Below are 14,122 nucleotides of genomic sequence, written 5' to 3'. Positions count from 1 at the left end.
TAAATACTGGTTCATTTGTATATGGTAAATAAAAATTTAAAAACTAAATGTACTTGAAGCTTTTTTCTTCGGAAAACAATTCTTTCAGACCTTCCCTGCAGAAAACAACTGGACAAATAAAAGGAAGATGTAAGGCAAGCAAATCTTTGAATAAATAAACTATACAAATACAAACATAAAATAAGATGCTAAAATGTAAGTTAACTATCATCATTTTCTACATAGAAAAATTGTCTTGTTTTTAATATGTATTAACATAGAAGAGAGGCCTTTCACTAAACTGGTCAAGGTTGTGAAAAATCTAACAGGCTTTCCATAAGTATGATTACAGAGTTGTATGCCTTTTGTATTCCTTCTTCTAATTCCAATTTTATGCCCTAATACCCAAATTAAGTGTTGGAACATCATTCCTTTACTACTGAATTCTAAACCATATGGATTGTAATGTGACATTTTTTCCATTTTTTGGCTCCATTTGCATTTTTATCCATTTTCTAAACATGTTTTCCTTTTTATATTGCTCTGTTGAATAAAGGGGCATATTTTGCCTTTGTTTTTCATCCATTTTCACTTTGCTAAATTTTCAATTTTTCTAAAAATGCCAGTTTTTACAAAAGAGTAAAGTAAAGGAAGGCCAAAAAATTATACCATTTAATTAGGGCAACCAATTTTTGATGCTAAATTACATGACATCCCATATCTTCGGAAAGAAAAGACCTAGTTGGTTTTTCTGGTGGTTAAGCTCCCAATAGCCTGTCAGGCAATAACCGAGGAGAACATGGGTACTTGAGGAAATTCCAGTGAGAGGCCTGTGGCTCTATGGGACCATGCACAAGGATGTCCAGCAAAAAGATCAATTCAGAGCTTCCCTCCTTCGTTTTGCATTACCTGCCAGAATCTCTTCCAATCCCTGTAGTCAGAGAGTTCCCAAACAACAATTGAATGGAAAAAATTTTTATTTTAAAATCTGAATATCTGGAGGTCTTCCCTTGGTCTGAATTTGTCTGGATTCACCAAGCCCAACACCATTTTGCTCAGACACCTTGTGTGAACGGTCCTTACAGTGTGCTTTCTATGTGAATAGACCCAAAGATTTCCAGAATCCAGTTAAGATTCTTGCTGGCATAGTGGCATGCATGCATTTATTTAAGTGTAATGGTGGAACTTTTTTGCATCAACTGCCACATCATAACTTTGGTGTTAGGTTCCCATGGAATGCACACTTGCCTTCTAAAACATTATTTTTACTGAGTGTTTGAAAATACTTTAATAAATATACTGAAACTGAAACTGCAAAATGAAAGCAATAATATTGATTTCTTTAATGTTTGAAATATAACATATAATATTTGGTACTTTCTTCAGTCACTTATGGCAATTTGGATCAATGAATTAATACTTTCCACTAATATAAGTAATAATGTTAAAAGAACACATGCTTGAATACTCTAGCAATTGACATTTAATCAAAAACACTAATCAAAGTCAGCATACCAAACTTTCTAAACAACATGCTGGTGAACGGCAGAAAAAGCCAATGCCACGATGTTTTGATGTTGAGAGAAGAAGTCTATTTGTGAATTGAGCCAGATCTAGTTCTCAAAAATTGCTGAGCCTTTTTCTGATCTCCATGAGTACTCCAAAACAAAAGTACTTCATCAGCGTCGCACCTTGTCCCTGTGAATATTTCCTCTTCTTCTGCAGCATTTAAATAAGCAATTAGCTTTTCATATTTCTCTGGAATTTCAAAGTCTTTGTAAAATTTTAATGCAACTCTAAGCTGATGAAGCTTTGGCAACAACACACAATCCGGCTGTGTCATGGAATCTCCTGCAAGAAACCTTCCTGGTATTTTTGTGCTTGATCCTAAAAATGTATTCAAACGACTCAATTCATCCAACAAGAAACCTTTCAACTTTTCATCTACCTCTGCATCCTTGTTCCGCATGCAAGCAGAAAATTTCTGGAATATCCTCCCTTCTGCCTTTGTTGCACCTCCGTCATTTTCCCCAGAACCAAATTTTAACTTTGGTTCTGGAAAATGCTGCTCAAGATGGTCTTCTATTTCAGCTGCATCATCTATGATTATCTTTTTACCGTCAGGTAAATCATGAGAAAGACAAGGTAACTTCATACCTGAGTAATTTTCTTTAAAAAAGGTTGGCTTTCTCACCAAGTCAATGGTTGTGACTTTGGCATCCACCCCCTTCAATGCCAGGAACATCATCAATCTATGACACTGTATACAGTCCCCTAGACCTTTTCCATCACTTGAAGCCTGTTAAAAAGGAAGAAAATTTACAAAGATATAATAAAAAGGGTAGATGTTACCACTTCTCTTACCTATATAGAGATTTTGAACTTCTCCTCAACTGCTTTAATTTTTTGTTAGCTGTTTGTAACCATTTGATTCAATATTGTATCACACTAAGTTTAAGACCTATGCTCCTATGAAAAATTAGTCAAAAAAAACTTTATTTTGAGCAGTTAAATTTTATCAAGTTGGAGGTTGTGAAAAAAAGAAACATTTCATCATTCTAGGTCAGGTAACATATCAAAACATTGTGGCCTAGTGAATGTTTGATGTTGGCTTGTTTTTTTTGCATATTAAGAACCACAGCAACATCTTGCCTAAAGATAACGCATATTATCATTGAAGGTTCTTTTACTAAGATTCTATGATAAAGTCAGCTCACTCTTATAAGAATACAATTGACCATCCTAAACATGTGAAAGGTTTCCATAAAAAAACAATTTCCAAAGTGTGATTTTATTATCCTTGCATACAATTTGGGATCACCATCAGTGGTGACGCCAGCGGAGGGCTAGGGGAGGCTACAGCCCCTCTGTCTGAAGCATCTAGCCCCCCCCCCATTGGAGGAAATTTTAGGTTATTGCCAGAGCAAATTTGACAAAATAACGTCCCAAAACTGCTTATTTTAGTCATTTTAGTCCCCCTGTCGGAAGCTCCAGCCCCTCTGTCGGAAGATTTCTGGTGCCACCTCGGGCCACCATAAATATATTAGAAGCTTAAGAATGGGTACAATCATGGAAGAGAATAATCCATTTAACAACTTCCACAAAACTGCTACCAAGTGGATGATTCCAAGCCAAACAACATCATGGGTAAGCACATCATCTCAGAATAGCTTAAAAATTTAGCATACAAGTAGCATTTAGTAATTTAATATCATTGAACTGTGTAAAGAAATTATAGGAATACGTCACAGAAGCAGATCCAGACTACAGAAAACCTATGCAAAAGCATAAGTCAGATTTTTACAGCAACAAAACAAAAAAGGGAAACCAAGAAAATAATGGAAACAAAAACAACTTTAATACTGAGCATATATTTTGCTGACTATCTTTAGGCTTCTGCATAGCCCTCTGATAGTGATTCTCAGCATTGATTTGATCCATATTTTTTTCTGAACCCAAAAGCCTATGGAAGATTTAGTGTGAGTAGAGGTGAGATTTGATTTATCAAATAAGAAGGGGAGTTTGTCTCTGCTGCAGTACAGACAACCAATAGAAATTCGAGTTGACCTATGTAATTGTTTACAGTGGGCTTATGCAATTGTTTGTTCTTAGCAATGAAATGAAAGTTAACAATTGGTGCCTTTGTCTTGGGACTTCTAAATAAGTCATTCAGGCTTGAAGTGTTGACAGGGTAGTGTAGTGTGGTATTTCAAATGCATTCAGTTTAGTTCAATCAGTTCAAATATATTAAAATTCTTCTACCCACAACACTTACAAACTAAAACACTTACAATGACTAAAATTACATAAATATATATACTTAAAATGATATGCAATAAATCACAATTATATACATAAGAAATTTCAAGCAGGGGAATTTCTTAAGGATGAGCTCATTCAATAGATAAATGAATTGAGGAGAGAGCAATCTCTATTTAAAGATGGTTCTGAAGCTATTTGCTCATGAAGTGACCAGAAAACAATATTTAGGGTCAACTTTGATAGTTCTTTGAAGACAAAATGTCTTTAAGCTTTGACAAAAACTAAAGGGGGTGATGATCTTCTTATCTTCTTATATCAACTGGAATGTCATTTCAAGATTTGGCACCAAAGAAACACACCAAACTGGTATCATAAAAGATAACAAGACTACAAAAATGGGTGCCTTGGTTCAAGTCAGCTAATGGGTATTTTATAACTGACATTTTCCTCATACTGCAGGTATATTCAGCATTCCATTCCTTTGTGGGTTGCTCCCTTCATTTCCTTTTTCAAACTCCCTTTTGATGTCAGTCAGTGAATAAAAGATTTTATTCAGAAAGATTTAGGCCTTACAAACAAAAAATGGACATGGCTTGAAGCTTTGCATAGGTAAGAATTCACAGGCCTGGCCGTTTGAGGCGAGCGATAGCTCGCGCTCGCCTCCACGCTCCCCTCGCAACCTGAGGCGAGCTATGAATTGCTCTCCTAAACAGAACATGAAGGGAGAATCGCTCCCCTAAAATTTCCATTCATTTGCCCTTTTCCTTTTCAGAGAACCCTGAAAACGGGTTAATTGGCTTATTTTTGTAACAGCGATTTCTCCCGTCACTGCATTTTTAGCAATTAACTTTTTGCTTGTTGGGTGGTTTTTGTTATGATAGGCATAAACTTCGATCTATTTGGAAAAGGATAGTTAACCGAAAGGTACGTTTGTAGCGATTAGAACCTTTCAATCTTAAGAAAACAGGAATATTTTTGGAAGGAAAGTCGAAGAAATGGGTAGGAATTGTAGATTGGGGATATAATAAGACAGCAGGTCCCTTCCAGCAATAGAAACAAAACTATCCCTCAAAGAGAACAGGGTACTCTGTCTTGCAGATCAAAAACGACAACCAAAACATGGAATTCCATTATCCAGCGGCATCTACTGAAAAACCCAGATTGGGTGAAAAATTATAACGGCGACATGTTTCGCATTATTGGCAAAGCCTGATCATCGTTCCATCTATGTAGCAGTTGGTAACATTTTCAATAGGAAAGGGGCACTTATTGGAAAACCTCAACAGTCATGTCCTCGCGTTTTCTGATGGCCTATTTTGATCCAAAACTGGGTATTTTAGCGTAGAGTTTTCCTTCTATGTTCTGACGTTTTATTCTCTGAAGATTGCTAGACGTATAATTAAGTTTGTTTCAAAATTTGTTTGTTAATGCCATTTCCAAATTCTGTGCAACAAAAAGATTGTTTTGCAAGAGAATTGTTGTTTTTGTGTTGTGCTAGCTTTACATAAAACGGAGAGAGTCTGTTCTTTCAAATACTTCAAGTAAAGGGGGTGCCTAAGTCACGGTTAAAGCAAATACAAATTGAAAGAAGTAAGACATAACACTCCTGACTGAGGTAATTACATTAAGGCAACCGACAGATACTAAAGGGGCTTATTAAGTCATCTGTTGATTGTCTTTAAAGTACATTATATGTGTTACTGATTTAGCTCGCCTCAGCAAATGAGGGGAGCGATTCACAGCTCACCTATAAAAATACAAACTGCCAGGCCTGAATTCAGGTTAGATCCATGTTTGCATCAGCACGGCTTTTATACATATACATACAGATGTCCATGATTTTAGGTAGCGCCATCTAAAATTTCATCCTTTCTGTATAGTGAATTCCAATTTGATGTGACTGGGTGTGCAGATTTCAAACACAAAGGCAAAAAATCATGATAGATGACATGAAGCCTTAATGTGAGCTGTGATAAGCCACAGCTCATTTCCTTTTGAAGCAATGCCCATTTTGTTATCTCCACACTACAAGGACAAGCTCACCCCTGGATCCAATGAAATATTTGTATACAATATCAACTGTTCTGAAAATAGGTGTAGAAAACAATGGGACTGGGAGGGCTGCAACCCACAAATCTGGCAACATTTGTCACACTTCAGGCTCCGTTCAGGTAATTCTATCTAGTTATAGCAGAAATATTGAAGAGATCCATACTAAGGCCCTTTAAATTTTCCCATCCACTATCCCATGGTTCAGAATGCTATGAAAAATAGGCTTTGGGGTATTTTCTGCTCCATCTATAAACAATGAAAATAAATAAATTTCACCACAAAATGGCTACCTGAATGTTATTTAGTTCTGTTGAGTTTACTAAGCTATGCCAAAATCTTTCTTATTTATAACACAAGCTATCTAAAGTAAATGGTAAACCAAATAACTCAAGAGTTGCCTTTCAATTCATCACACGACTTAAATCTCAAATTCTTTTCCGGATAAACTCGAGAAGCGATGGTTTATTCGATTTCCTATTTCCGCTGTGAATATCGAGTTGGCTCCAGGGTGACAATGCCTTTGCAGTTCTTCAAGAAAATCATTGAATTATCTTTCCTGAAGACAACTGCCATTGTTTATTATACCACAGTTCCAAACGTAACGCCCCTTTCTCTTACTGTGAAGAGCGTGTCTCTTACTGTGAACAAAAACCAGTCACGCTAAAATTACAGCAATGAAAATTATGTCCAAAACAAAATACACTTTCATTTCAAAGCTTGTCTGCTATCTAATTATCTATAAAAACTTAAAGGAACCAAAATCTTACAAAGAATGTATCTAGCTTTATCAATCAAGGTATCTAGCAAGTCGTTAATATGTAAATAAAGACCTCTCCTTGTCGGGACCCGTTGACCCAACGGGCGGCCTAAGATTCCGAAAACAGTCGAGCCAAAATAACAAAATACAAATACTCACTTTAACAAGTAACTCTAAACCAGATTCATCGTTTGTTTCAGCGTGGCCGTCCATCGTTTTGATCAAACTTTCTTTTGTAAAGCACTGGATCACGACTGATTGTTGTCTGTTAGTCTGTTAACCCTTTGCCTCTAAAATCTTCCGAAGAATGACAATGAGACTACGCATGCGTCACTTCAGTCTGTCAACAGCAAATCGAAGAATCCTTTTATGGCAATTGATTTTCAAATGAGGGTCATCACTATATGCTAAGATGTGGACATGCAAATTGAGGGCAAGCTCCGGTGCACACGGCCGGAGGTCCGCACGTTGCCTTTCCGAAAACCCCCTCCTTTCCCCTGCCCGACCGCTGTCCCCTTCCCCTCCTGCTGTTTCCGTCCAGTGGTGGCACCACGAGCAAGGTTTTTCTTTTTCGATCTGCCTCGGTTTTCCTGCTCGAAAATCCTCGAAACAAACTTTTTTTCGGCGGAAGTTGCCTTGCTTGCGGACCTAATTGCCTCTCCGGAGAAAAGGTTACATCGGGTCGTTAAGCGTGTTAGGCTTTGTCAGCGAGGTCGTTAACCGCCACCTCTTTGTGCCGAGGGCAATCATCTCCGCAGAGTTGCTCTGCCAAGGCTCTGCTAATCACCATCGATTTTTTTGGCACGAAAACGGTGCTGCGTCACGGCTCGCTTCTCCCTTCTGGATGGAAGTTTCGATTCGAAATTTTCGGAATCAAAACCGGTCGAATGCGACACCTTTCTCCCAAAAACTCGAGACCGTGCGAACAAAAGTTATGATTGTCATGATCATCGCCTGTACATCGCTGTACAGTACATCACTGTACGAATCCTTTGTGTTGGAGCTCTGGCTCGACCGTGATTGGTCGAAATTTGATCGTTATCAGTGCTAAGAATGCGATCTCATTGTCTAAACTAAGCGCTCATGGTTATCATGCTCAAAGTGAGCTGTACTTTTTCATCACGTGTCCGTTTTTGCAAAGCTAACCAAATCCTGTCCGAGCCGAGTACGGGGTCGCGGGGGTACGGGCCCCGCGACCCTGGAATAGACTGCAAACAATTGGCCGCTCCGCCCACAAAAATCAACAAGAATTCCCTATTCACATGCACTAAGCACATATAGAACAGCCAATTGATAACGTTTCACGAAATCAAAAAATAAGTGTCAACCCCTTTAGATTGTGAAGGGGCCCCTAGACGCAAATGAACACCATCGGTCGAGAAAGCGAATTTCCAACTGAGGTCGCCATGAAAGACGCCATTTTCAATATGGCGTCATCAAAGCATTACCACAACAAGCAAAGCATCGAAATTTTTTCAAAGGAACAAAATACATTGATTGACCAAAGACAGACGAAACACGATTAGGAATTAGGAGGTGGGAAACTGAGCATTCCAAAACATACGTTTGAAGTTAACACGGGCGTAAAAATGCCAAATTTTTCGAAAATCAAAGTTTACAAAAAAGTTTGTTTTGGTTGCGGACGATTCAGGATGTTTCCCTTTGTAATAAAACTATAGCATCGACGCGAGATCATTAAGCGCCAACTTGATTGTCAGTGCGGGTCGTTAGCGGTACTTAGGTACTCATTGACCTTTCCTTCTGCAAAGCTCCAAGGTGGAAAGCCAACTTTTTTGATTCGCTAAACTTGCTGCGTCATAGCTTTCCCCGCCGTTGTCTTACGCATTATAAATCTGTTGACAGCATTTTTATGTTCGAAAAAACATTCTTATTCGTTTCAAAAACAAATTGGAAGCCTATCTTTTCAATTTCGTTTTGTTTGATTCCAAAGCATGAAGGATGTTTCCCTTCGTTATCGAACTATAGAATTGAGGCGAGATCATTAAGCGTCAACTTGATTGTCAGTGCGGGTCGTTAGCGATAGTTAGGTACGCATTAATCGTTCCTTCTGCAAAGCTCCACCGTGGAAACAGAACCTTTTCGATTTTCTAAACTTGCTGCGTCATAGCTTGCCCCGCCGTTGTTTTGAGCATAAAAAATTAATAGACGGCATTTCCATGAAGCAAAAATCGCCCTTAGCCGTTTCCAAAAGAAAATGACAGCTTATCTTCAAAAAAATTTTATTCGTGATATGGGATGATGATTATGTTTACTTTGATACGTAACGGCTCTTTAAGCTATTCACGTTCCCTTTTAGAAAAAAGGGCGATATCCACTCATAGAAAGGTCCTTAATTCGAGCCAAAGGGGCCATAAGCTTGCAAATGAAAGTGGCTCCCCTATGATTGCCCTGTATCGAGTGCATTTGTGAAGGACGTATTTGGCATGGTTTCGAAATTGCTTTTTTGGCAAGTTGATTAATTAATTAAGTCTTGCTTGATGCATATAGGTACAGTAACGTGCCTGCAACATTAAAAAGGATAATTTGGCTAGGCTACCCGGACCACACTTTCGATAGAAACGATGTACCATCAAAGCAGTGCCGGTTGAATTCGAAATTCGTTTTGAGGACGAAGCAATGCTCAACAGCGAGTCGCACTTAATTATTTTTGGTTCAGATACCTGGGCACTTGGCATAGTCAAAGCCGTTATATTTATTATTGCTCATTATAAATGACCAAACAATGGTACCAAGGCCGTTGCAGTAAATAACATTAGGTCCAGATATCTGGGCACTTGCCACAGACTGAATCATTATATCTCTTATTGCTCATTATGAATAAGGAAACAATGCTACTCAGTCCCTTGCAGTGAATGACCTTAGGTATGGATATCTGGACACTTGGCACAGACAAAGCCGTTACATTTAATATTGCTCATTATACATGAGGAAACAATGTTACTCAGTCCCTTGCAGTGAATGACCTTAGGTCCAAATATCTGGCCACTTGGCACAGACAAAGCCGTTACATTTAATATTGCTCATTATACATGAGGAAACAATGCTACCCAGGCCCTTGCAGTGAATGACCTTAGGTCCAAATATCTGGGCACTTGGCACAGACAAACTCGTTACATTTAATATTGCTCATTATACACGAGGAAACAATGCTACCCAGGCCCTTGCAGTGAATGACCTTAGGTCTAGGTATCTGGGCACTTGGCTCACTAGAGACATGTCAATCAATTGCTCATTAACAACGTCTCAATTACAGCTATTTGCCAAAATTCATTATTAGATTGAGGCTTTGAGCATTCACCTACTTATAATCCGTACAGTAATAAGCCTTCCACATTTAGCCCAATAGTTAGGCTGCGCTGACGAAACATAGGAATTTTCTTGAATCTAATATATCCAGTATCCCGTAGTTATTTTTTAGGGTACAACTTAATTGCATCAAATAATACATGCGCGGCCCATACGGTCCACACGAAACTCCGATTATTTTATATTCAAAACAATGACTGCATTATAACCTATTCAGTTTTTTCAATCAAAAGGGACAGCCTTTTTTAATGGGCATTTTTAAACTCACTACCAATTTCCAAAACTACTTCAAACACCCTTTGAAAGAAACATAGTGGCGATAGAAGTAACCAAAATTCCCCCTCCTTTATTAGGAAATCGCAAACTATTACAGCATATAAGTTTTATCAAACCAAATATCGTCTCAAATATAAATATTATTTTAATTGCAAGAGACTCTCCCTACATTTGAAAATCGTCACTTCAAAATACGATACACTTCACCACAAACAGTAGAACATTTGATCCTTGCCCAAATACATCTCAATAAAGTACACTTTTGAACTACGTCCTTATTTATAGTTATTGATATTTTTTTGCCTTTTTATGGAAGGAAGACTAGCCCCTATACCCGAAACTTTTTCCCTTCATGGAGAGCCCGCCAAAGCGGGCTCTGGGTGGACCGCCGGCCCGCGGCACGCCGAGCCAGTGGACCGCCGCCCGCGGCACGCCCACCCAGTGGACCGCCGGCCCCCGACACGCCAAGCCAGTGACCCGCAAACCCCCCCCCCCCAAGCCGAGAAGCAAATTAGCAAAGAACCAACTAACGCCATGCCCAACACACAAAACCCCCCTCACACAAAACCCCAACACACACGGCTTCGCCCCCCGCAGAGGCGTGCCCCCCGCAAAGGCGTGACTCCCGCACAAAAGAGGCTCCCGCCAAAAAGAGGCTGTGGGGTGCTCCCCCGCAGAGGCTGCGACAACCACGCCCTCTGCCATCACAAAATCTTTCCTCAAAAAAATGTGCAAAAAACACTCGCACTCCTGCAGAATTCAGCGCAAAAATCACTCGCGCTCCTACGCGATTTTTACTCGCACTCCTGTCACAGGCGCTAGAGGGCGGGGACCTTTTCTTTCCCCTCTCCTCCCCGCCCTCTAGCGCCTGTGACAGGAGTGCGAGTAAAAATCGCGTAGGAGCGCGAGTGATTTTTGCGCTGAATTCTGCAGGAGTGCGAGTGTTTTTTGCACATTTTTTTGAGGAAAGATTTTGTGATGGCAGAGGGCGTGGTTGTCGCAGCCTCTGCGGGGGAGCACCCCACAGCCTCTTTTTGGCGGGAGCCTCTTTTGTGCGGGAGTCACGCCTTTGCGGGGGGCACGCCTCTGCGGGGGGCGAAGCCGTGTGTGTTGGGGTTTTGTGTGAGGGGGGTTTTGTGTGTTGGGCATGGCGTTAGTTGGTTCTTTGCTAATTTGCTTCTCGGCTTGGGGGGGGGGGTTTGCGGGTCACTGGCTTGGCGTGTCGGGGGCCGGCGGTCCACTGGGTGGGCGTGCCGCGGGCGGCGGTCCACTGGCTCGGCGTGCCGCGGGCCGGCGGTCCACCCAGAGCCTCACTATAACTAAAATTCGGATATGCAAATCAACCCCGAACAAAAGATCCACACCGCCCGGCGATTCAAACGGTTTTCAGCCAAAACCGCTCGGCCGATTTTCAAAATTCTTTTTTTCCCTGAATCCTCGATCCCCGATGCTCCATCATAAGGTCTGCTTTTTCTCATTTTAGCTTCCGTTCCTGAGATATTTACACGGTTTTCTCCGAGGATGCCAGATCTCGATTAGTGCTCTCCGCGGTCTTTGTCCCGCATTTCTAAAGTTTCTTTCTCTCTCTTTTCTCTTGCTCTCTACAAAAGATTTCAAAACTCCTTCCAACAGCAACCCTTCAATTTGAACGGAGGCTTTTCAAATTCGTTTTGCTTTCCACAAAGAATCTACTGTGTGCCGATAATTTAGGTGATTTGGAATTGGATGATAAATCTTCGTGCACTGCTGGTTGGCATTCCTTTTCGAACTCGAAGCGGTCGTCGACGGTCGGTGTCGTGTGCTACAGCTACAGCTCCAGTAGTCAATCGTGCTGGGTGCTCGCGACAGACCTCAGGTGAGTCTTGCTAGCTTTTTTTATCAACTGATTTTTTATCGATCGACGATTGAACCCCGTTTCTTATTTTGTTTGCAAGAGCCATGTAATTCGTGCTTTTGACGATCTTCCTTTTCTTCGTTTTAGTAGCTACGTACGGTACACGCGCTGCTACCTGATATTTGGTTTTGCCATTGCTGCTGGCTGTTCCTGTTCTTCATTGGCATCAGAATCGATGGCATGCGAATACAAGTAAGCGTTGTTGTTCTTACGTGTTTTCGATATTACTTTTTTCAAATGATTTTGTGCTCATTTCGATGAAATTACACTAAAAACCGGCTGCTAGACCCCCGCTGCGAACGAAAACTTTTTACCTCTTCTCGTGGTTTTGTGCTTAAAGGAAACTGGATTGGCTTTATTGCAATCAAAGTATGAAGAATTGTGCCTGCTGTTTATTCTTGATGCAAGAAAATTTGATTTTCATAGGAAACCCGTTGTAATGCGAATTATGTAATCCCGCCAGCCCCCAACTTTTTATGCCTATCGAGAATCCTTTGCCGCAACTTTTCCTAACCGCCTCCTTTTTTTGTAGATAAACGATCGGATTCGCTGACTTTTTGGTTCAACAAGTGAGTATTTTTCTATTAAAATTTCACTTTTTGTGAGATTTTCCCACTGAGAATGAGATGGGATTTGCCTGCCTCTTGAGTGACAATTATTCTAGAAACCATTTCAAATGACTTTATGCTTATTTGGGTGAAATTACACTAAAAACCGGTTGCTAAAAGGAGTCGCTAGACCCGCCACGAACGCCTTTCTCTTAATGTTTTACCTCTTCGTAGTTTTGTCCTTCAAGGAAGATGGATTTGCTGTATTGCTCGCTTCACAAGAACAAGTTCAAATGATTTTATGCTTAGTTTGATGAAATTTCACTAAAAACAGGTCGCATAAAGGGGTGGCTAAACCCTCGGGGCGAACCTTTTTTTCTGAAATTTTTACAAAGCATTATGACTATGGATTTCCTTAAAAAGTGCTTTCATTAACCATGGAATAACATCTTAATTATTTGTGATGTTCTTCATCTAGATCAAAGATCGTTTCAAGCAATAATTATGACCCAGACGTGATTCTTGACTGTGGAGAAAAGGACTAAAGTTATATAGATTAGCTGTTGTCCGTAAATTGTATTTTGTTAATTTGTTGTTGGAGTACGAATCATTTCTGATGCACGAAACTTTGGCTGTTTTCTATCTTTTCATTTCTTAAGTGCTTTGTTGCTGCAGTGTTTCAAAAGCTAATTGTGACGAAGATATGATATGTGGACCTCAAATGTATAGAACTGCGTAATAACTTTATAACTCTTTGGGGTTTAGAAGAGGTGTTTGATTCAGAATAAACAGGGAGCTTTGAGGGTGGCCCGCAATTATGTCTAAAAACAGCATCACAAGTGAACAAAGATTGAACGAAGTGCTTTGAAATGAACATTACAGCTCTAAGAATGACTTTAGAAAATATTTAAAAACGCCCCATAAGTCGACGAGGGCTAAGAGTGTATGATTGGAAAACTTAAAAATTTGATTCTGACTAAATAGGAGAACCTCTAGGAGTAACCCATGAAAATGTGCCAACGAGCATAAGGAATTGGTGGGACTGGCAGAAGCATGTTGCTGTCAAGTTTAAAGTAGAATTCAGAATAATTAACAAAGCTTTTAGATAAGCCTGCAAGATATTTAAACGACCACCACGATACACCGAGAGATAAAAGAAGATGGAAACTTTGAAAATTGCAATTAGAATAAGCAGGAGAATTAAAGAGGGTAACCCGTGAAAGTATTTAAACGAGGACCCCAATTAGATCGTGGCTTACAAAATGTATTGAAAAACTTTTCTGCCTTGCCTCGATATTGCAACCGTTTATGTATCAAATTGGTGTGTACATTTTAATAAACGGAAGAGTAGCTCCCAGTAAATCCCGCTCTGCGGGCACCCTATGGACCCCGGAATGGAATAGTAAGATTAGCCTCTGAAAGTCAAGAGTGCTATTAACCTCGATTTCAAAGGGGTTCAGATGGTGATGAAAGCTATGATATTGCTAATTGGTAATCATAATAATCAAGGAACTACTTATTGGATTG

At 39.9% G+C, this 14,122-nt stretch overlaps 1 protein-coding gene and 1 long non-coding RNA gene across 2 annotated transcripts; one reads left to right on the top strand and one right to left on the bottom strand.

The window, feature by feature from the left end:
- Positions 1-130: 130 nt before the first annotated feature.
- LOC135685324 (chloride intracellular channel protein 2) lies at positions 131-6,849 on the bottom strand. The gene is made up of 2 exons (XM_065201234.2): positions 6,710-6,849; positions 131-2,278 (listed from the first exon to the last, which is right to left on the bottom strand). Exons 1-2 carry the CDS (start codon positions 6,761-6,763, stop codon positions 1,571-1,573), a joined length of 762 nt encoding a protein of 253 aa, XP_065057306.2. The 5' UTR covers positions 6,764-6,849; the 3' UTR covers positions 131-1,570.
- A 4,627-nt stretch (positions 6,850-11,476) lies between these two features.
- On the top strand, positions 11,477-13,212 carry LOC135694248 (uncharacterized). The gene is made up of 4 exons (XR_010517146.2): positions 11,477-12,008; positions 12,135-12,239; positions 12,580-12,616; positions 13,074-13,212. It is a non-coding gene; the product is annotated as an uncharacterized LOC135694248 (long non-coding RNA).
- The last annotated feature ends 910 nt before the right edge of the window (positions 13,213-14,122 follow it).

The sequence above is a fragment of the Rhopilema esculentum genome, chromosome 15 (genome assembly GCF_057945365.1).
Source record: "Rhopilema esculentum isolate cy_ngs chromosome 15, ASM5794536v1, whole genome shotgun sequence".
Lineage (NCBI taxonomy): Eukaryota > Metazoa > Cnidaria > Scyphozoa > Rhizostomeae > Rhizostomatidae > Rhopilema > Rhopilema esculentum.
Note: the sequence above shows the minus strand (reverse complement) of the source record. Positions and strands in the feature narration are given on the sequence as shown.

Coding starts and splice junctions, on each gene's coding strand:
- LOC135685324 (XM_065201234.2), bottom strand. CDS start 6,763: ATGGACGGCCACGCTGAAACAAACGATGAATCTGGTTTAGAGTTACTT. Junction 2,279..6,709: donor GTTTAGAGTTACTTGTTAAA/GTGAGTATTTGT, acceptor CCTTTTTAACAG/GCTTCAAGTGATGGAAAAGG.